Here is a 23,413-nt window from a genome sequence, read left to right on the forward strand (position 1 = left end):
GTTGGCTTCATATTCATGCTGTGAATCTCCTGTTCCACCACATCCCAAGCTTGCTCTATTGAAACCAGCTAGAGAGGATGTGTGCTTTGTGACATGGCGCATTATCCTGATGTAAGCAGCTATTAGAATGTGGGTAGATTGTGGCCATAAAGGGATGCACATGGTCAGCAACAATACTCAGGTAGGCTGTGGCATTTAAATGATGCTCATTTGTTATCTAGGCTTTAGGGTTCACAGTATGAAAACCACAGAGTTTGTTGAAAATGAAACAAAGTCTTTATTTGAGACAATATCACACATGTACTACTAGATGCAGGTAATGGTAAATTCAGTAGCACAAGTTCATATGCATAATAGTAACAGGATACCAGGTTACCAAAATTAGCAGAGGAACACGGGTACTGGATACCAGGCACAAAAGGTTAACTGCAGGTACAGGTTGTCAGGACAACCAGATTTAGCTGGAGATCAGGCACACCAGAATGATTGTGGGTTCAGGAAGGAGGAAGGTCTGGCAAGCAGGGTCACAAGTTGGGAGATCCACAAACAATACCAGAGAGAAGACAGAAGCAAGGTCAAATGTAGCTGGGATCTGGGTCACAAGAAATTGTACAGAAACCAGCAGCAGAGACAAATGAACTGGCACCAGTCTGTTGGAACAGACAGTCTTATAAAGGCCAGACACAGGTGATCAATATGGGAGGGAGACTAACTCTCATTAAAATCAGGGCATTGCTGGCATAATAGTTCAAAGGTCATTATATAGCATTATCAGTTTTACTGGATATGATAAAATTACATATTTATAAATACTACCAATAGAGCATTATTTCCTAAAATAGGCAAAACATCATAGAGGAGTTGTGAATGAAAATACCATTATCAATACACTAGCTGCCATCCAGAGCCTTTTTTATTCAAAATAAAATTGAAGTATGACATGTTGAAGATGTTTGAGCACCGAAGTTGGTATGTGAATAGGTAGTGTACAAACAAATACCTAATGCTCAATGGGACAGTCATTTTCACCACTGTTACTTTATCAAGCCAATAAATGTTGTAAGTGCACCATGTTGGTAGGTCCTTTCTTAGGCCGTCATTGAGACGTCTAGTTTCTACAATATAGTGATTATGTTTTTGTAAAGATATTCCTATATATCACATTCTGTGAGTATCCTACCCATAACTAAAGCTTAGTTTCAAGAAATGATCAACCATTTCATGTAGTGTTATATTTAAAGCTTGAAACTTTGAGGTGTTGATAAAAAAAATACTAACAGGTAATTAAATTGCTGGATTAAGAATTGTAAGTTTAGTAAGGAGGTCAAAGGTCTAGTAAAATGGAGTATTATAGCTTTGGCAAAATGGTACAACTTTTATGTATTGTCTGCAATATACATTCCATCTGTGTCTGGGCAAAGTCTTACGTGGCCTACAAAAGGCTCTATGGAGTGAGAAATGAAAGGCGGCATCCATGTGCAGTTCTACCTGTTATGATTTGCAAGTATTTTGGAATATATGTATGTAATTGTATTTAGGTAATTATCAATATTAACATTCTTGGATAGCCGTGATCCCAATGTTATTACGTCTATGGGAATTTTTAATGTCTCCACACCATGTGAAGCTGCAGTACTTTAGTTTGCAAACTGTAGCCATATTAGAAGAGTTCTTCAACTACTGCACAGCATCCATTTATAGTGATAAAGCAGAAATAATAGATGTACATTCATTAAGGCCATGGTCAGGAGATGCCGCTTACCCGTTTGGTGGTGTTTGGAAAGTGTAACCGTGAACCTTGTTTGCTGGCTCAATATTTCTTTGTGTCGAATTTTGGGGTTACAGACCAGTTGGCAGGAGGCCGATGTGGTCATGATTAACATAAGTTTAGAAGCAATGGAAGCCCACTAATACTCTGACTGCCAGAGTTGTCAGGCAGGGCCTGAACCAAACAATTTGGACTCTCCGATGTGGCTCTTTGCACGTGTGTAACAGGTTACAAAGATCAATCCTGAAACAGTAGCACAAATATTGAGAGAGAGAGAAATGCAATCTCTAATAGAGGAAGTTGCTGAGCGATATTATATTATGCTGAAAAGTCTGCAGAAATTGATTTGCGAGTGGTGAGAGGTGTTTACCAGGGATGAGAAAAGGTGCAGGTCAGAGGTAGATCTAAGAGGGCCGGCGGGAGAGTATTTTGATATGAGTTTTGAGATGTATGAAAGGGAGGTGTTGTTGAGGGCTTTGTAGGTAAGGGTGATTAGAGGTTTTCTAGCCTGCAAGCTCTCAAGGGCAGGGCCCTCTATCCTTTCTCACTTCTGCACCATCTTCATCAACCTTTTATGCTCTGCTTTTATAAACTATGTAAAAACAGTTTGTTTTGTATATTTATTATAGTGACCCTAGTCCCTAGCTGCATAATTTGTGGTTCCTTACATATAAAATATAATGACCAATGGGCCCCACCATAAATTGCAGTTTTTAGTCCTGTGTCACAGGGTAAACACACTTGGGGACAGATATTCTAAAGATTCTAAACAGGAAAAAAAGTGAAGATGTTGCCAAAAGCAGTCGATCAGATCTTGGTTATTATTTACCCCATAGATCAGGGGTGGGCAAACCAGTCCTCAAGGGCCATATAACAGTTCATGTTTTTAGGATTTCTTTAATCATGCACAGCTGAGTTAATCTATTTGGCTGGGTCAGTAATTATCCCAGCTGTTTCTACAGACAGAAATCCTAAAAACATGAACTGTTATATGGCCCTTGAGAACTGGTTTGCCCACCCCTGCCATAGATTGTAAGCTTGCGAGCAGGGCCTTCTCACCTCTTTGTCTGTTTTACCCAGTTTGTTAAATACTGTGTTTGTCCCCAATTGTAAAGTGCTACAGAATGTGCTGGCGCTATATAAATAGAATGATGGATGATATTTAGTGCATTCTAGAAAACGATCAGTAGAATCTATGAGGTTACAGCCGATTAAATTCATTAGGAACTAGTGACAGCACTGTGGCTGCATTCTCTGCAGTCTGCTTCTATGAAGCCAGGAGTACATAAAATAATATTGGAATGTCATTCTGTATTGTATGTAGGGAAACACTGGCACTTTCTGTCAATGATCAGCATCATCATATTTCATTTATATATTTATTTACTTTTAAGTAGATTATCTCTCCCACACTCAGGAAAGGAAAATATACAACATATCACTTTCACATTTATTTATACACCTAAACTTTACAAAACAAACATATCAGCTGCCTTATACAGCTCAGAATACAAAAACCCTCGCTTTATTATAACTTTCACTAATATTGGCATGGCAATTTGCCCATTTCTCCATACATATATAGTTCATAAAACAAATCAAAATCTTCAATATAAAAAGGTAATTCATACCAGCTGTATCATCACAGGAAATAAACAGATAGGTAAACTATCAAATTTGTAAAAATGAGCATGGGCGACCTCTAGTGGCACATACTGGACACACAGTCAGTAAACACAATATTCCATTTTTCTTTTAAACCTACACTACAACCTACCACCTAAAAGTAAAAGTTGGCAGTGCAAGAGCTCCCACCACCTAGCCCAGGGGCAAAGCACTGCATCTCCGGGCCCCTTAACAAAAATTGGTCAGGGGTTTGGCAATGCTGATGTAACCACCCTGGGACCCCGTCTCCTTTGATGGGGTGCACGGATGCGTTGGATTAAGGCGGCACCTGCATTGCTGGGCCCCCCTCACTTCTTTACCCTGTAGTCGCTGCACCCATGGTATTCTGCCACTGCCCTAAACAGAGCCCTGAGAGCTGCTCCATGCAGCCAATTTTCTGCACTCCAGGACAAAAAAACAGGGATATTGTGAGTGGAAGGACTAATCACAAGCCACGCAGATTGCGCCTTGTGGTTTGTCCTTTCGCTTGCACTCTCCCTCCGCTGCCATTTAAAGGTAGTTAACTTAAAAATAGCCGAGTATAGCAGCCCACTGGGCATTTGCAGCAAGGGCAAGCTTTCGATCCTTTGTGCCCCTCTATGCATGGTCAATGCAGCCTTTTTGTGGGCCGAACAAATATCCATGAGAATGTAGAGTATCAATTCACTAGGAACATATCAGTGAGGCACTTTGTGCCTTGTGCCACAGTGTAACACTGCAATCTCACCAATGTAGGTGCAGTCAACAAATTGTCTGCCTCAGCCGTGTGTGCAAATGCACTTTCAGTCACAAGAACACTTATTGTAATCGCAAACTAGTCAACATAATTTACAAAAACAGGATGGCTCGTGTCAGAGCATTTTCATGCTTTGTTTTTTACTAAAAAAAAAAAAAGAAGCATGAAATCATCTATGAATAATCCCGGTGCACAAGTCTGCTGTTCAAACGGGCTTCAGTGTAAAACACATACTGTAAAAAAAATAGCACAACGATGTATGAAGGCACTTTGGTCTCGCCGATGGTTTATGTGCAAGTGATCCCAGAGCCTGCAGTTATTCTCATGTCTAAAGCTGAATAAAACGGACAGAAAATGCTCTGAAAGCGCTCACCTGCATGACCCCTCATAACAACAACAACAACAACAATAATAGTGTAAGTATCGGAACAAATAAGAAACCAGGCTGGAATAGAATCCACAACAGTTGTGACGTGGCCTACAATCCGTTACGTGTCCGACATCCTTTGTCTCTTTGTAGCTTCTGGATCTCAAGTCGCAACTTCAATACTTCCAGTTCCAGCTTCGTCCTCTTCAGCCTTAAGTTGCAATATTTTAACATATTGATGTCTTTTTCTGTGACATATTCTTCTAATGTGGCTATTAAGATATGGAGAGAAGACGTAAGTGAGAGGAAGATATTACAATGTACTTGTAAGTGAAGCTAAGAGAATGAATGAAAGAGAACATGAATGTATAAGTGAGAGGGAGAGAAGTGAAAGGGGTGAGGGAGAGTCAGGAAGAGGAATTATAAATAGCTGCTATGGTTAATAGTGATGTCCCTTTGATGTATATGTGCATCTTTTTAAATTTCTTCAAGTGCAACCTGTCCCATTTGCCAACTTACTTCAGTAAAAAGTTTTTATATAGAAGTAATCTGTAACAAACTGATAGAAAACTGGATGAATATGTGAGGGGCAGACTGAAAAGCAAAACGGATATATAGGAGAAATATATAAGAATGGGTGAAACAAACTCTGTACAGCACCTCCTGTGATGTGTCTGTTAGGATGGCTCAGCCTGTCTTGTGCGTGTCTATTTCATCATACAGATGTGTCTTTTGTAATGCCATGTTTATCTGTTTAATGTTAAACTTCAAAATTCATAAATAAAAGATTTAAAAAAAGAATGGGTGAAACAATGCCTAAGAATGTTGGGTATATTTGCAAAAGGTGTAAAAATGTGAGGCGCAGGGGAGGACAGTGGAAGAGTGCGTGAAGTGCAGGAAGAAAAGCAGAAGAAAGCGTGAGAGTAGGAAAAGTGGAAGAACATGAACAGTGGAAGAACGAGTGAGACACAGAAATGTGGAATGTGTAAACAGCATGGAGGAAAGTTATTTTTTATTTTTTTTATTTTTAGTAACTGGAAGCGAAAAGGGAGAATGTATTTGTGACAGAGGTAAATCTGAATGGAATACTCACAGATGCTCTCTCTGTCCAGTTCATTCTATAAAAAGAGATTATGGAAAGGTCATGTGGTGATCTCTCCACAGGTTCTTAATTGCTTATGCCGGCAAAGCAGGCTGATACACTGCAATAGTGTAATATCAGAGAGTCTTGCTGAATGGCCAACATGTGATTATTAATAGTCATCACATAATGTGTCTTTGCAATTTTCCCAACTGAGAATGACTTGTTTGCTCTGACATGGCTCTCTGCACTGCTCTTGTTCTCTGCTGGTTATTGACAGACTATGGTTCATCTATTACCCTGTACCAGTTGTCCCCTTTTATCAATGATATATTTACAAGCACAGGAACGGGGTAGTGGCGCATACTTTAAAACACCAGACACTAAGGGGTATATTTACTAAACTGCGGGTTTGAAAAAGTGGAGATGTTGCCTATATCAACCAAATCAGTTTCTAGTTATTTATTTAGCACATTCTACAAAATGACAGCTAGAATCTGATTGGTTGCTAAAGGTAACATCTCCACTTTTTGTGTTTAAAGAATGAGCTACTACCCAAATAAACAGCATTTCTGTGTTTGTAAATATATCACTGACACCCCCTTTAGACACATTTATGATCGTACAAAAATGCAGTGCAAGTACGGTTTGTGACATCAAGCAACTGCTTTTGTGCAGGGGTATAGAAGGTGCATTTAAAGAGGCACTCTCTGGTTTGAAGGAGGACGTACAGCCCTTGTCACCAGGCAAAAGTATTTGCTATTTCTGGGTGCTCAAAGGTGTTGGAGATCAGACCTCAGGCTATATTGTGAATGGTGTGCCTTTTGCACCTTCCAGATGCACTTTTTACAGAAACTGATTGCTAGATAGACTTCGACCACTGAAAACATTGAATTGTAAACATGTAAAAAGCAGTCTCTCTGCCCCTTCAATAATTAGTCTATAACATAACATAAATGAGGATAAACAGAGCAGTATTTTAGGAGAAAAACTTAAATATTGAAAACTATGAAGCGGTGGTTATAAGGTGGAAGTAAGTGGGATTTTCTAGTGAAGTTTTTACCTCTTCCACTATGTGCATTTTGCAGTGTATCTGGAAACCTGCAAATCTAGGTACATTCCCCTTTTACAGGGGTGGTTCCGAAGAAGTTTTGTCAAAATTGTGTATCATTTTTATTCAACCACCTCTGCTCAAGCATGGAAAGCATTAAAACCTGTGCTGTTAGGGTGACTTGAGGCCTGGGGTAAGGAATCACTGTAATGGGACATTTGGCTATTTCCCCTATAGGGAAGTAGTGTACCTCCTTCCTGTGCAGTGACGTGGAGAATACCCTGTAAAATTCAACATTACTTCAACAGTTACGCATTATTTCTATGTTGATAAGAGAATAATGTACCATGGAGTCTTGGGGTGAAGACGCACCAGAGCAATGATATTTGTGTGACATTCGAACACTTAACAAGCGGCCCTCGACTGTGGACCTATTCAACTGTCGATATGCCAACTGCAAGGAGGAATAGTCTTCAAACCTTACAAAGGCAAAGCTGAAAGCAAATACAAAAGAAAGAACAGTGGCGATTAATAATAATAAGCCATTATATGTTTTGGTTAGATTGTAGTACAGGATAGAACAGCGATTGGCAACCTGCTACACTTCAAGGACCGAATGGTTCGCCCCTGAACAGACGCCTATCTGTAATAACATATCAGAATTTCAAATATGAGTTACAAGCTGAAAACAAACAAGTCTGACAATGATGCAGGAAGGAGCTATTGGCAGCAGCTGAAGGCTTGATTCCCATGTGAGGCCTAAACATTCGCTGTGATTACTATAGTTTGTAAATGAACATACAGTGCTCCACTAGGTAGAATAAGAAAAAGGATAACCTCACCATCGGCATCCTTTGCTTATCAACCGAAAACGGATGGGATTGTATTTTTCAAATAGGCACATTATTTCCTCCTGAGGAAAACAACCAAGTGTTACGATGCTGTGTGATGAAGAAACACAAAAGATAGAGAACAATGAACAAAAAAAAAAGATATAATACATATCTTATATATAAAAACCATTGGTCTGTTTGTCTGCCCGGTTATGCATTCGGACACCCCTGCACCAATTAGGATGAAACCAACGCGAAGTGGTCCAGTTGGACCCTGGACAGGTTTTAGGGGGGTTAGGGTCCAAGTCGGACATCCCATGGGTGTACGCTGGGCAGAACTTTGACCCGGGAGCCTGTTCTGAGCCTTCCACTGGATGTATATAGACGAAAACTTCAGACTGGTAACATTGGATCCCAGAAGACATACTTGAGGTCCCGGTCGGACCTCCTGGACCCTGGACAGGTTGTAGGGGGGAGGGTTAGGGTCCCAGTCGGACCTCCCATTGGCGTGACACAGGGAGCCTTTTCTGGGCCTTCAGAGGGAGTGTGTGTATATAATATATATATATATATATAATACATTAATTTAAATAGCATATGTTTAACAACTCCTGGATTTGTTATTATTTTACACATCACAGGCTGTTCATCACTCAAGATAAAAGTTTTTAGCAAACTTATCAACTTGGTGCACATAGGAAAAAACAGGTTTAGCTCTAAGTTAAAAATGACACAGCATTTAAAAATTAAATGTTTGCATATATACCTTCAGATTATGGTATTAGATTACAAAATACTAAAAGGGATGTAGAAATCCACACCAAGAGGTGGCCGTGTACTTATGAAAACTGAAAATATCTCCGCTTACTAAGCGCTCATGACCCGTTTACTAGCTCTGTTCTACATGACTGCGCTGTGGCAGATAGCACCTTTACACTGATGAGATATGAAGAGACTTTTGTTTTGCCTGCAGTGGTTAAGAAAAATAAAAAAAGATAATATATGTATTTTTTTTGTTCCTATGCTAGTGTAATCTATATATCTATATGATAAGTAGCATTTAGATTCTCTGCTTTGATGTATTTCTTCCAGATATATAGCTTCCTAATTGTTTTAATAAAATGATATATAAAACCATGGGAACGTATTAGAGAGTTACCTTATATATGAAAAATGCTATGGTAAAATTTATACCTATATCTAAATTTTTATCATTCATTTAATACACAGCCTGCGTTTTTCCTTTTGTGGTTTTATATATTTTTGATTGTGGGTTGGCAGCTCCACTTCCTAGGAAGCAGCCAGTGTATAGATTATATAACATAGGATGTACAAAATATGCTTGAAGAACACACTGCAGGGGTTTCAGTGCACCTGTATACAGCATAGTTGCCTACTCTCCCGGAATATTCGTGAGACTCCCAAATGTCTGGGAGTAGGGCAACCTCCCGAATCCTGTAACCTGTCCCTTTAGTGAATTGAGGGGGGGGGGGGGGGGGGGAGTTTGAGTCAAGCTAGCCCCACCTCCTACTGCAATATGCCAAAAATTGTATAATTTGCAGAGGGGCGGAGCCAATTGATATGATTCTGGTGGCCACTCCCCCAAGCAAGCTACCGAGATCTCCCAAATATTGTATACAGTATATTTCTTTTACTACCTTGACTCTCTATCTTCAGCTAGAGGCAGGAAAAAAAACACAGGGAAGAGGAGAGCCTGTAGTATATACTACCTGGACATTTCCTGTATCTATATAAGGCTGAAAAGGGACCAACCCATTGTCATGGCTGCCATGGAGGTTGGAAGTTCAATATACTGCGTGGGACGCTTTTACACGCTTAGGAGACATATATCACATTTCTGAGGACAAAACCAAGTGGAAAACTGAAACACAAAATTCCAGGGGTGTCGGTCAGCACACCCAAATTTCCAAATACATTAAAAAGTGCTAAACTGCTGTGACTCAAAGTACAGTACACAATCCAAAATGCAGAATCAGGTGCACACTGTAAGTCCATATTTATACATGATTAAAGACAGATATCTGTTAAGCTCTGCAGTAACACAAATTCTAGAAGAAACCTGAGGTTCTTACTACACATATTGATGAAACTGTGGATGCCCATCTACCATCGACCTACATGAACAATTTATAACTGTATAACCTTGGACTTGATAAACCAACTAACATTGGTAGGAACCAGACTATATCCTGCTCTAATTAAAACCAATAGATGGGTGGGATGCTGGGACAAAATTAAGGCAGTCACAACCTTCAAAATGGATTAGTTCAACCATGATATAAAAAAAAAAAAAAAAAAATTTGATTAAAGTTTTTGTGACACAAGTTCGCCTTGAAAAGGAAAATGGACTTAAACCTAGTCTGTAGAAAACTGCTACAAAAAAGAATCACCTGGTCTATTTGTTTTCCATAGTATAATACACACAAAATATAATCTAAAGAACACCGTATTCCTCAAGCATATTACCTGGAGGATTTTCAGCAAGGGTGAGATGGCGTACTGAGCACATATTATCAGCCGTCACTGTCTGGTTGACAACGTGTGTATCCCCGTCAATTCCACGTTCATGAGTGGTGTATTGTGTCTGGATAGCCAGACAGAGTGATACTGGTGTAACAAGATGGGCATACAGTTTGACCTCTAACAGGTTGTTTAAAGTGCTTTTAAACAGACAATGCACATTTAGGGGAGAAATCAATTTAGCCGCTACTAATGCGGCGTTAAAGCTAATATATCGTTAATACAGCGATTTTAAGCCTGCTTTCTGCTCGTGGAAAAAGCCGGCGTTGAAATTACCACATTAACAGTAATTACGCGCACTATTACCGCAGCGTCTGTAAAAGTGCGCAGGCCGCGATACTTTTTACAACGGCCAATTTAATTCCCCCCTTAAGACTCATAGGAGATATCCATCTTTTTGATCTCTAGGATATGAGTAAGCCTTAGATACCAACCTCCTGCAAATGGTTAGGTAGGTTTCCCACATACAGCTCATAAATTGGTTCTTGTCCACTGTCTAAGAAACAGATAAACCAAAGTCAGATATATCAACAATAAAATACACTGTATATAGGAGTCCCCACCCATCCTCCACAATACTCACTCTGTATTCTACCTTAAACAGAAATTATTATATATATATATATATTCTTATCAGTGGCTCCCTCCCCCTGGCACCTGGTTCATTCATCATCCTGTGCCAGTTCTTTGAATCTCTCTACCTGAAAGGTTGTGTCTACTCCTTACCGGGGCAGGTTGGGCTGGGGGGAGGGGGGGTATCTGCCCCCCGGGCTGGTCCCATAGTGGGCTACCTTAGGCTGGGTCACTGGACCACCTGCATTTTTTTTCCATTAAAATGTTCCTAACTGGCTGCTGAGTTGAGTCTTGCCCCCCCAGGCTAAAATTTGCCATCCTTCCCCTGACTACTGGCTCCTTACCTTTGCTGCTGATCCAACCACCTTGCTGACCAGCATACTAGATCTCAATATATCCTTGTTGCAGAACTCTACACTTACCTGTTCCAGCTACTGTCTTCCCAGCATTACATGGACCATTGTGCATTTCTGTCTTGACTTTCACCTCTACATGTATCCTGCTGCCTAGTATACTTGGACTCCAGCATTCCTGCCTTCTGATTATTACTACTTATTTCACCTCCATTCAGTCAGCACATTCCACAGGGCCCCACTTGTTGCCTACTGGGAGAACCGCAATCTGTGGACAGAATCCGCTAAGCCCACACTTCCTAGCGGGGGTCATTGGTGAACACCTTCTGTTCCGTTAGACTCCGTGCCTCCTGTAGGTGGTGCTAAACCAAGCAGGCCCTGAGAGCTCCAATTCACCTTTGATAATGTGATGCTCACAACATGGATTACTTAATAAAAGGCTCAGTGTGTGTATAATATATATGTATATATATTTTACATATACACACACAATGGCTGGTATGCCGCCACCTCTAAAATTCCATACTGACACTTCTAGATTCCCACTTCAATAAAATAAAAATATATAAAATATATTTTATGATTTGATGAGGAATGACCCTCGTTACTTTTTGTTATGCATCTTATTTGTATGATAAATGCATGCAAAAAACAGTCTGCAAAACATAAGGAAAAAGTAAACTATAATAATTCCCCTTCCTATTGACTATTAGATCAGTGGAGTTGCCCCCTCCTGGGACTCTCATTGTTCTTACTGTGAATGGCCATTCTAGCAGTTTGATAGTGATACCTGGAGATTGAGTAAAGACCTGTCTCTGGTCCTTGAATGCAAGTTTGCACTTACTGAAGAGATTACTGCAGATATCCAATCAGATGCATCCTCTCATAACACCCTGTACCATAAATTGGGAAACACAAAAACTCCAGGCTTCCCTGCCTGGTAAATCTGGTCATGAATTATACCGTAAGAATTAGGATAATAATAAACAATTGCATAAAAACTGCCTACAAGTGAATATCACATGCAAACGTTTAACATAATGAGCAAGCCCTTAAAATGTTACATGTTTTACAGTTTTAGCTCCCGAAAGGTAAGGTTAAGAGGCTGCAAATCCGCCAGTACATAAAAGGCAGAGGAGGCAGTAGATCCGGTTTGAGAATATAGAGGAAAACCTATACTGACTGCAGCTCAAATCTACTGTGAGTTACGTTAAACAAAAGCATTTTCCTTCTGTTATAAATTCAAAAAATCCAGTCAGAGATATTTTGAAGAGACACTGATAGATTCAGAGGGGGGTGATTGCTGCTAGGCAGGGCAATTACCCCAATCTTCATGACATTAAATTGTGGTGGGGAGGTTCAATCATCAGTGGGCGTGGCCAACTGAGGCCAACCAATCAATGCAGGAGGAGCTTACCTATGCAACCCCCCCCCCTCCCAAAAAAAAAAAAAAGGTCTAGGTGTGCCCCTGGGTAGAGCTTCATACTGGAACTAGCATGGATAAAAACTTACTCTACAAAGAGTGCAAAAAAACACCAATAACAAAATGATCATTTCTTCCATAAAATGTAAATTAACCTTCTCTTCAACATAATGTATTTCAATCTAATCAGAAAAACTTCCCGAATTGCAATCCTTACTTTGTATTGTAAAACTCACCGTCCAGTAGAGCGGATATCGAAGAATTCATATTGACACAGAGATATCTGGTAGTAAAAAAATAATTATTTCCTTAAGCATAGACTGATAAAGCCTGTGTATACCATCATCACCATTTATTTATATAGTGCCACTCATTCCGCTGTACAGAGAACTCACTCACATCAGTCCCTGCACCATTGAAGCTTACAGTCTAAATTCCCTAACACACACACACAGAGAAAGAGACGGGTCAATTTTGATAGCAGCCAATTAACCTACTAGTATGTTTTTGGAGTGTGGGAGGAAACTGGAACACCCGGAGGAAACCCACACAAACACGGGGAGAACATACAAACTCCACACAGTGATTTCTAGATACAATGCTTCTTTATCATTGCTTGGTCACAGATACAGTGATTTACTAAGGAGTTCTGAGTCACGATAAGCTAGAATGAGCTGCACTCAGTGGATATAAATAATATAACGCTAGAGCAGATATCACATCCATACCCCCCTACTTTTACCAAAACCCCAAATATCTTTCAAATTTTCTCAGTGAATGTAATAAATACAGATGATCAGTGTGCTAAACTATTATCCCTGCTATAAATTATGCAAATGGACTCTTCATTAGTAATCATAAAGAACAACATTCTAAAATATATCAACACTATAGACAACATGGATAACCAAGTTATGTTATACTGGTTGTCCATCCCGTACATGGCATTGCAATAATTTACAACGTTAAACCCTCATGAGTGCCTGTCAATCCAAATACAACACTGTCATTTAGTGATTAATAGTTTGTTGGAAAGAGCTTGGAATGAAAATCTATTTCAAATCTACTGTATTTACTGTAGTAGCAGTTTGTGTCACCCTGATTAAAATAAAAAGCTTTAGGGGCATATTCAATTGTCCGTGTTACTCGCAAAAGTAATGCGGCGTTAAGAGTATTACCGGTATTAAGGTAATTCTAAGCCGAATTTCACTGCGAGCTGAAAGCCGGCGTTAAAGGTACGCGCACTATTACCGTAATAATGGTAATAGTGCGCAAGCTGCGTTACTTTTGCAAATAACACGGACAATTGAATATGCCCCTTAATTAAAAAGTTACATTGTCACCTGTCAATATAGAAAATCATGGAAAAAAAAAAACAACATAAAAATGTTTTCCTTTTTCTTTTTGCATAGATACCCAAAGCTTGAATCAGGCGCTGCTGCGTACTAGCTTGGCACGCCCACACTGTACCTTAACAACATGCATACGTCCCTTCCCCTCCTCGTTCCAGTGGCGGATCCAGGGAGGGGGGGGGGGCGATCGCCCCCCCCCCCTAGCAGACACTTGCTGGCGACGGCTGCACAGTATGTGCAGGTTTCGTCCAGCCGTGACAGGCAGGGACAGTGTTCTGCCCCGCTGCTCTGATTGTGTTTAAAACACAATCAGAGCAGCCGGGCAGCACACTGTCCCTGCCTGTCACGGCTGGACGGACCTGCACATACTGTGCAGCCGAAGATTTTAGAAAGGGGCGGGGCCTAAATCGCCTCCCCCTAAATCGCCCCGGGTACAGTACTTTTGTAGATCCGCCCCTGCCTCGTTCTGCCCATGAAATCGTAAGCTGTCATAAGTGTCCTTTGCGCCCGAAGAGGTGTCCTAGAACAAGTGAAGCCCAGGGTGAAACGAGACTTTGACACCCCCCAAAAAAATAAATGTGCATTAAAGTTATGTGCATTATGTATTGTAGTCCTAAATCCATAAAATTACATCAAATGTGCTGTTAAAGTTATAGGAGCAGGGCATCCACTGGGCGTCCACCATGTGTTTTATCAGCACTGCTAATTGGTGGCATCTGTACTTGCACTGGTGATCTCAACCGGTTTGGAAAGCCCTTGGGAGATCCCGGATATTCCCCCCAGGGCCCTGATGCAAGCAATAAACAATGATGATGAAACAATAAGCGGATGTGCTGCTACAATGTAGTTTACAAAGCCTTCTACATGGTACATGAGCACATACTTACATTACCCCCTTAACAACAACGATAATACCGTCTGATATACCTAATGATGTCATGAAGTGGAGCCAGCTTCTTACTTGATCATGATTGCTTGAAGTCACTTTGATGAGTAGTCGTCATCGCTGATAGTCGGGAAGGAGCCCTTCGGAGCCCTCATGTCGGGGTAAGTGTTGTTGGGTTAGCAGGATGGATATGCGGACTACCACTGGCTACCTAGCTCTGTTGTGACATTGGGCCAGAGGTGCTAGTCTTCACCCCCAACACGTATCAATGAGCTTTGGGCGCCCAAGACCCTGTCACCGGTTCTCCTGGTTTAGACCTTTTTGAGGTACTAACCATTGCATACTGAGATGCTCTAACCCAGTTGTCAAGCCATCACAATTTGGCCCTTGTCAATGTCTGTCTCTCAGCTCCTTACGCTTGCCCATTTTTCCTGCTTCCAACATATCCTCTTCAAGAACGAACTAATCACTTGCTGCCCAATATATCCCATCCCTGGACAGGTGCTATTGTATAATGAGAATGAATGGCATTCACTTCACTTGTCTGTAGTTGTTGTGGCTGATCATTGTGTAGGTACTTAGCCAGGTGCAACAACGTACAGAGCGTCCACATGTGTGCGCTCATTTCATTGTGCAAACATGGGATGCTGGGCGTTCAAAAACTATATAAGCCAAGCCTCAGCTCTCTCAGTCTTTACCTCCATGCCTAGAAAAGAGCAACGCCTTGCACCACAGAAGAGATATGATGTCCGATTCCTGTATAATATCCCCAAACTACAGCAACAGGCCATAAGTGTATTATATATAATTATAGCTACTGTTAATATAACTATAACTTAACTATTGCCCAACTATTGATATTGCTACTATCTATAACTAACACTATATAACTATGTTCACCCAACTATAACCTGTAACTATTGCCTGATTATAATCACCTAACTACTGCATTATAATCTTTAACTATTGCTCATTATATAATTATCTTGGAAAATAGATTGATATTATATTACACTTTTTAAGTATAGTATTTGATTTATAGAACTAAATAATACATGGTGAATGAGGATTATTTATAGCAAGTATATGTATATCTAGTATACGAATACCATACATACGCACATAAATATAAAAACGTACTAAAGTCAAATCTTTTGTTTGGCTGAAACTTTACAAACTCTGGTGCTGGTCTGTTCCATGCTACGGACTTGATGGTAGAAATATATATATATATATATATATATATATATATATATATATATATATATTTACACACCTCCCAACTGTCCTGATTTTAGTAAGGCAGTTCTGATTTACAGGTTTGTACCATGGGTGGGAATGCTGGGAGGAAGGGAGATAACTAATAGACAGTATATGTGTATATATTTTTTGTTTTGGAATAATACACACCAGAGCCATAGCTAAAAATTTGTGACAAGGGAAACCAACGCCCCCTAGCCCTCAACTGTAACCAAATTAGCCTAAAATATGAATTTTCTTCTCACACTCAGCTTTACTACCCTGGGCAATTGACCCTTTCGCATAGCCCTAGCTGTGATCCTGGTATATAGCTGTATATAGTTCTATCAATATCAAATCCAAATGCCAGTGATTATTAATGGTGGTATTCCAACCAAAGGCTATGATATGCCAACTTAATGTTGTGAGTGTTTTTTTATTAATAAATAACTTTTTAATCTTAGTTATCTTAAATAAAATAAAACATCTGAGGAGAACTTACTGATAGTGCTGGCTCAACAGTGACTCCTCCTGAGGAGCTGCTCCTCATCCAGTCCAGCCCCCACCTCACAGATCCATCTGCTGCCCTGAGCATTGCATTTGTAGCACATCATGCCCTCCCTGACCCTAGGAGAGGGGCGCCGGAAATATGGCGCCCAACACATTTAATTCTTATTAAATAACTGTTGCTTTAAAAATAAGTAAAAAAATATATATATTGAGGTACGGTGACGGCGGCATGTGTCGCCAGGCCATGCACCTTGCCGGTATTAATACTACACAATGATTGGTGCAAACCAATAAAACAAGAAATGTGCTTTAATGACAGAAATATCGCCGACAATCGTTTCAGACTGTGTTACTGCGATGTGTAAGCTCTTTATTACATTATAGAGTTACACTGCTGCACAACTACATGACAGAGAACCGAACCACGTGTTCCCACTCTGCACCATCACCATGGAAACAAATGACGACGTTAATTCACTCACAACTACGACGTGATACTCAGCTTGTGGAGCTTGGACTACAACAAAATGTCCGCCAACACCCCTTAATAATCTCTATATCTTGTATTAGTCTTTAGACTCTCGTTTGCTCTAGTGTTTCCTCTTGAGGGCGGAAGGTGCCTTGGAAATTTGTTCCCCCGCTATGGTGGTGCTGTTATTGATTTTTATTTGTCGCCTCTCAGAACTACAGGCACAATCCTCAAACGGACTTTTTCAGCTGTAACAGTGTTACGTTACCGTCATGTCTGCCTTTGAGTGTCTGTGCATCTATGCGCTCCTAGCAGTGTAACGTCAGGGCTCTGGTCTGTGATCTGCACAGTATTCCTTCTAACCTATCTCAGTGGTGATGTCCGGGCCCATGTCCTCAGTGCTTGGTGGGTCCTCTCAGGCTCCTGTAGTATGTACCAGCTCCTGGCTCTGTCATTCGGAGCTGGCTGCTGTCATTAATGTGTCCGGTCCAGACACTCCATTCATGAGGGAAGAGGTAACCTCCAGGTGAGAACAGCAGGGTAAACAATCTGACTACAGATGAACCTAATTTCCAGGGACAGTCCCAAGTTTTAAAGATTTGTCTCTGGAAATGTCCCTATTTTCATTACAGACATACTGCATAGTACCATTCCTCTTTTTCTGCATATTGCATTCAATTCTCACTAACTGCCTCTTCCCCTCTTTTCCCTTCCCTTATCCCTATCCTCCGTTCCTCCTTCTCGCCCCCATGTCTCTCGATTTGTGTACCCCACCCCTTAGATTGTATGCTCCTTTTGAGCAGGGCCATCTCTCCTCCTGTCTTCACCACTTTTAACTCTGCTCTCCAGCTACCTAGCCTTCCTCCTCGAGGACCCTCTTTCCCCCGTCCCCTCTCGCTCCCTCCTCTCCCCTCTGGGGGTCTCCCTGTCATCCGTGCCCTCCGTCTTGGCTCCGTCGTATGCGGACCTTCCCCTCTCCCCTCCCCCGCCCCTTTAGCTGTGCCTTGAGCTCACTGAGTTACTGTGCTTATTGTTTATTGTACTGTTCTGTCTCCCCTCGTATTGTCATTTTGTTTGTCCCTGTACGGCGCTACGGACAGCTAGTGGCGCCCTATAAATAAAAATTAATAATAATAACTTCATGATTGGTGCTACATACTTATTTACAGTGATCACACCCCATTCCTAATTTCCTGACAATGGGGAAGAGGTTTAGTAGTTTAAATTAACTTAATCACACCATGAGTCCTAAATTATTTTAATGTGATTATGTACATTCACAAGCAGATGCATTTGATTATTATTCAGCTACTTTCATTTATAATACATCAATTGTCTCATCCTGTATTTCTCATGTCGTGCTGTGTATGTTTTGTTTCTTTTAGAGAGGACTGTATAGTTTTGGAACCACCGGCACCCTCAGAAGTGGCCATACCGTGCACTTTGTCTTTGTTCTGTGTTGCACAAGGGAAAGATCGAATACTAAATGTTAGTATCTGCAGTGAAGCAAGGACCATTGAGGTTTATAGTGGGTCCCAAGATGATCAGGAAGAGGAGTATTTGGGAACCAGTCGAGGGGAAAGGTTTTGTTCCCTTGCAAGCAGTGGAGAAGACAGTCCTGTTACTTTGTACAAAACCAACTTGAAGTTAGATTTCCCTGTGCCATCATGTAAAGTCAAGGTACTTCTTTACATTGTCTACCTACCGCTAAACCAATCAAGCTTAAATGTAGTGACAATTACTACTTTCTTACTAAATTCCTCAGAATTACATAGCATTGCAAGTCTAAAAGGCCAGATGTATTTTGTTCATATATGTATCAAGTATCCTAGCCATGCTTAGTCACCCTTATATGGTGTTAGATATTTTCTTACTGTACTTTACTTTTACTGAGATATTAAAAATACTTCTCCACCTCCCGTCGCTCTTCCTGATTATATGTTGTTTTTTTTTTCATTTCTCTCAGCCAAAGTGTGACAGTAGTAGCTGGATGATTTTCTTTTCCCCCTGGATGATACAGTCCAAACGTCACTCTGTTCTTATCAGTGTTCCCAGGTTCTGTCTCATGAATCTATTAAATGTAGTTTTGAAAATATGTCACCATTTTTCAACAGAATAAAGAAGCTAAAATAATTAGGTAAAATATTTAAAGTCAATGAAAACATGTCCCTAGACTGTACAAAAATAAAACCCTATTTCATAACTACAAGTTGTTTCAGTCATTTAGCTTTGCTCTTGTAGGCGAATCTTGAGCATATGGATTTCCTGCAGATAAATAATGTGCAATGCATTATAATTATTACTCTTGAGTAGGTCTGCCAAGCTAAGTACTCATTGGTCACATTCATTTTTTTTTTTTTTTCTTTTCGTTTTTTTTAATGTAGCCAGATGTTAATTTTGTATACTTTATACTACTATTATTTTATAGTAACTATTTTCTATTTGTTCTTAAGCTGCTTTCACTTGGCGGAAAAGACAGCTTATTTGTGAGCGAGATATCTGTGCAAGTGACCTCTGTCCCTGAAAAATGTTCCCAGGCCTCACCTGCGCTGGGGCCGTCAATTAATATGGAACGTGTGCAAAGTATTATGGACAGCATGGGTGGGAAAATATCACCTGGCGCAGAGGAGCTCATGAACATGATGCGTGCTCAGCAGAAGGTGAGTCTTTCCGTTGGGGTCACAGCTGCTGGAATCTATTGCATTTATTATAGACTTCAGTGAGCAATGTCACAATAACCAAAATAAAGGTAACGCTGTCAATAGTTTAATGTGTATGTTTTCTATCCATTATGCCTGGGTGTCATTTTTATTATTTATGTTAAATTTTATATATACATATTCTATATTTATTTAATTTATGAGTCATCAACATATTAAAGCACACGTTATGTTCCTGTTTTTGGTAAAAAAAAAACAAAAAAAAATTATTGTTTTAATTTAAGAAAAGCTTTTTGCCAATGTGACTTGACACTAAGGAGTAAATTAATCAAGCGTCGGATTTGAAAAAGTGGAGATGTTGCCTATAGCAACCATTCAGATTCTAGTTATTTAGTACATCCTACAAAACGACAGCTATGATCTGATTGGTTGCTGTAGGCAACATCTCCACTTTTTAAAACCAACAGCTTGATAAATTTACCCCTAAGTTTTGTCAAGAAAATTATGCTATTCCTAGGGATGGTATATTTGCAGCACATATATGTTATAATTGAGTAAACGTTGAGACGCAGGTTGCAGTTCATAGAGAGCTTATATTAAAAACCAAAGCATTAGGTTATATGCTTTTCAAAAATTATCCTAATGGTCTAGGCATGTTCTAGAGATGCATCCCACTAAGGGTTGAGTTATCGTTTGCAAAAAAAATTGGTGTGCTTTGCCATTTTGCTTTGTTGCATTCTGTCTGTCATTTCGCTAAATGGTACAAACCTCTGCTTGTACGGCTTAAAAACATACTGGGGGATATTGCCTGGTATCATGGTGGTAAATGCAGGATTTTAAAGTAAAGGCACTACAAACACTAATCTGCTCTTGGCAAGGAGCACCCCAAATCCACCCAACTCCTCCCTTAAAAAGGTGCAGACTTGTGTACGCCCCCAGATACTACCATTTTCGTCCAAAAAATTTCCGGTTAAATTGGTTGCATTTGAGCAAAAGAGGGTGCAGGACGTCACAAAGCCACATTTTGCACTTTGTTTTTATTCTTATGCACTTTGGTAAATTAACTTTCACTTTCTTATTTAATTTCCCAATGATCTATTTCAGCTTTTGTTGTCCGGACTATAAATAGGTCCCTCACTACTAGTGTTTTCCTTACATAATTAGGCGTTTTGTAATTTATATAAAATGCTGTTTGTATTTAAACTTGTGTTATTTTGGCATTTTGTTGTATATTCTTACCCCCTGTGTACAACATTATGGAACCCTTATAAATAAAACTTAATAATTATTTTTATAGTGTACTCAAACTGTGTTTATAATCACACTTCATCATATATTTTTTGCATATAGCACCAACCTCCCTTTAGCGCTCATTTACTGCAGTTGTTCGGCAGCTTTGTGCACGGCAGAGATCAGAAGAATGAGAATGATGGACAACACACCCATCAGACCAGCAACACTCCACATACAAAAGTGGAGACTCCACAAAGTCAGGTGTCCGCACCTCACACCACCGTTCAACAGCTGTCAACCCCTGAAAGTGATATGCGGTCTATTATGTCTTCACTACTGCAGAATCAAATGGGCCAGGCTGCAAGTTCTCATAGCCCTGAATCTCTACTGCCGCTCTTACGCAATCTCTGTGCAGAGAAAAAGCCTCATGGCGAGAGCAGAGAATCCAGTTTAGCACCAAGGTAAGGACCTCTGCGCACAATCGTTATGGTGTGTACAGCATACAAACTCCACACAGATAGGGCCCTGGTTGGAATCAAAAACATGACCCTTTGATCCCTGCACTGTGAGGAGTGCTGCCCCTGCATAAGATGGTTTTTCATAATTTGAAGCACCATGCCGAAAAGTTGGTAAAACACATTTAAAATGCCCTGTCATTTGCTCCAATCCTCAATGAAGATTAATATACAATTACATTGTTATTATTTAACATTCGTTTGAGCTCTATACCATCAGATAAATAAGTTGGTGATCCTGTGAATATATTATGTTTATAAGTCTGAACAAAATGACAGTCGTTGACTATATGTATCATTCTCTTAACAGATCATTGAACGTGTCTGATTTGTTTTATTAAGTAATATTATTATATACTACTTTGCTGCTTGTTTTGTTTATAAAACAATAAACATATTCTTACAAAAGAGCAGTCATTTCCCCCACACTGCCATACCCTCTTATTAAATTGTTCAGCAGAGATCCTTATAGTATAGAAAGAAACACTTGGAGATTAGCGAGATCTGTGCATATATATATTTTTTTTTTCCCTTAGCGTATTTTGGAACTTTGTGTATAATAGATTCCTGGGCAAGAGATCTTATACCTATATTTGACGTAACAAAAACACCATACATATCCAGGTTACATACAATGTACTGTGATTTTATTGCAGAGAGGAAAAGATAGACACGTCTTTGGAGAAACTGCTTTCTGCACACATGGAACGTATGGAGAGGACTCTCGTGGATCACATTGATCACAGGGTGAAAACTTTGCAAAAGCATCTGGACACTAGACTGGACCAGTTAATAAATCTGATGGAGAACAGCAAGTCTCATTCATCATCGGGAAACATAGCAGAGAAACTTGTGAATGGCCAAACTGACCACAGTCATGAGCAAGAGTGTGACTGGAACACGCACTAATTTTGTGCCATATCCACTCTACTAAGATGACATGTTTTCTCATTGTTGTAGTCATCTTCAGGTTGTAGACTCATTGATCGTACAAACAATGTAAAGAACTTCTTTCTGGCTTAGGAAGAAGGGTTTTTCTAGGAGCATGTATGACGGGGAGTCACACATTGGCGTGGACAGTTGTCTCCCACGGTTGACTGTTGCTCAAACGTCAGACAATTGAGACAAATACAAGGAACGTTTTGGCATGTAACTCCAAATGTTGTTTGCTTTCTACCACTTTGTTTCAGATAGATAGACAGCTTAGGCTCTACCAGCTCCTAACATACCAAGTCAACCTCTCTACTCTACAAGTCTTTGTGCGTTGATGGTCAAGTGTCTTATAGGAGCTGTCCATCAGGACTATACTACACCGTACTGTGCGAACGTGAATATTCCAAATTGAAAGTTTGTTAGCGGTTTTTAAGCTTGTACCATGGTTTTAAGAAAGATCTTAGACATTTTATCGGTTGGTAATACATACATCCTGTCATTGCAATGGTTGTATTTTTGAAAATCTTTGTTATTGTTTTATTTATTTATTTATTTACATATATATATACACATATATATATATATATATATATATATATATATATATATATATATATATATATATATATATATATATATGCACCAACCTTTTTTGCAGCACTGAATAAGCTGGAATATTATATGAAAAACTTCACTAGTTATATTTATTTCTAATAGACAATATAGACAATATAATATGGCTTTTGATCCGGACCACTTATCTTAAAAGAAAAGTATGCTGTCCTAATCGGTTGTGTTGAAATCTTTCTCCGCTTTACAGAAGAGATTTTGACACTCTACAGTGATGCTTTCATTAATGGATCTTCTATAGTATTGTGTTTAATTTAATGAAATGCTTAACATTGTATATGTAGGAAGTAGTTCTAGTAAATTGGGACCCAAAACTTAATAGATAATTGACATTATATCAGTGTTACACAAATACCCATGAAATATATTGTATCAAACATTTTTTTTTTTAATTTTACCAATCAAACATTACTACATAAAATACATGCACAGTATAATGTTTGCATACATAGCAAGTAGCACTGTCATAAATATCCCAGTTGTTGACTAGAGTCATTTTTAAAGAAAGGTTTAAATTGGTAATAGGAATTGTCTGTTCCTGTGCTTGTGTGTCTGTCTGCAACTGTTGTGTTGACAGTTTAAGCCACATTGCTAA

The 23,413-nt window shown here is 39.7% G+C and overlaps 2 protein-coding genes across 2 annotated transcripts; one reads left to right on the forward strand and one right to left on the reverse strand.

The window, feature by feature from the left end:
* Positions 1-3,133: 3,133 nt before the first annotated feature.
* LOC142160217 (non-POU domain-containing octamer-binding protein-like) lies at positions 3,134-16,750 on the reverse strand. Its single transcript, XM_075215161.1, has 7 exons — positions 16,371-16,750; positions 12,628-12,674; positions 10,477-10,538; positions 7,511-7,581; positions 7,015-7,162; positions 5,630-5,654; positions 3,134-4,808 (listed from the first exon to the last, which is right to left on the reverse strand). The coding sequence occupies exons 2-7, from the start codon at positions 12,656-12,658 to the stop codon at positions 4,648-4,650; spliced, it is 498 nt and encodes a 165-aa protein (XP_075071262.1). The 5' UTR covers positions 12,659-12,674; positions 16,371-16,750; the 3' UTR covers positions 3,134-4,647.
* Positions 16,751-16,965: 215 nt separating this feature from the next.
* C6H10orf88 (chromosome 6 C10orf88 homolog) lies at positions 16,966-22,693 on the forward strand. Its single transcript, XM_075216090.1, has 5 exons — positions 16,966-17,373; positions 18,233-18,527; positions 19,301-19,507; positions 20,858-21,201; positions 21,912-22,693. The coding sequence occupies exons 1-5, from the start codon at positions 17,225-17,227 to the stop codon at positions 22,162-22,164; spliced, it is 1,248 nt and encodes a 415-aa protein (XP_075072191.1). The 5' UTR covers positions 16,966-17,224; the 3' UTR covers positions 22,165-22,693.
* The last annotated feature ends 720 nt before the right edge of the window (positions 22,694-23,413 follow it).

This window comes from Mixophyes fleayi, chromosome 6, assembly GCF_038048845.1.
Source record: "Mixophyes fleayi isolate aMixFle1 chromosome 6, aMixFle1.hap1, whole genome shotgun sequence".
In the NCBI taxonomy this organism is placed as follows: Eukaryota; Metazoa; Chordata; class Amphibia; order Anura; family Limnodynastidae; genus Mixophyes; species Mixophyes fleayi.

Excerpts from the sequence above, each read along its gene's own strand:
- C6H10orf88 (XM_075216090.1), top strand. The coding sequence starts at position 17,225 with ATGTCCGGGCCCATGTCCTCAGTGCTTGGTGGGTCCTCTCAGGCTCCT. Across the intron at positions 17,374-18,232 it reads AGGGAAGAGGTAACCTCCAG|AGAGGACTGTATAGTTTTGG; the intron begins GTGAGAACAGCA and ends TGTTTCTTTTAG. Across the intron at positions 21,202-21,911 it reads GAATCCAGTTTAGCACCAAG|AGAGGAAAAGATAGACACGT; the intron begins GTAAGGACCTCT and ends ATTTTATTGCAG.
- LOC142160217 (XM_075215161.1), bottom strand. The coding sequence starts at position 12,658 with ATGAATTCTTCGATATCCGCTCTACTGGACG. Across the intron at positions 7,163-7,510 it reads ATAAGCAAAGGATGCCGATG|CTTTGCCTTTGTAAGGTTTG; the intron begins GTGAGGTTATCC and ends ATTTGCTTTCAG. Across the intron at positions 5,655-7,014 it reads CTTCACCCCAAGACTCCATG|AATGAACTGGACAGAGAGAG; the intron begins GTACATTATTCT and ends CTCTTTTTATAG.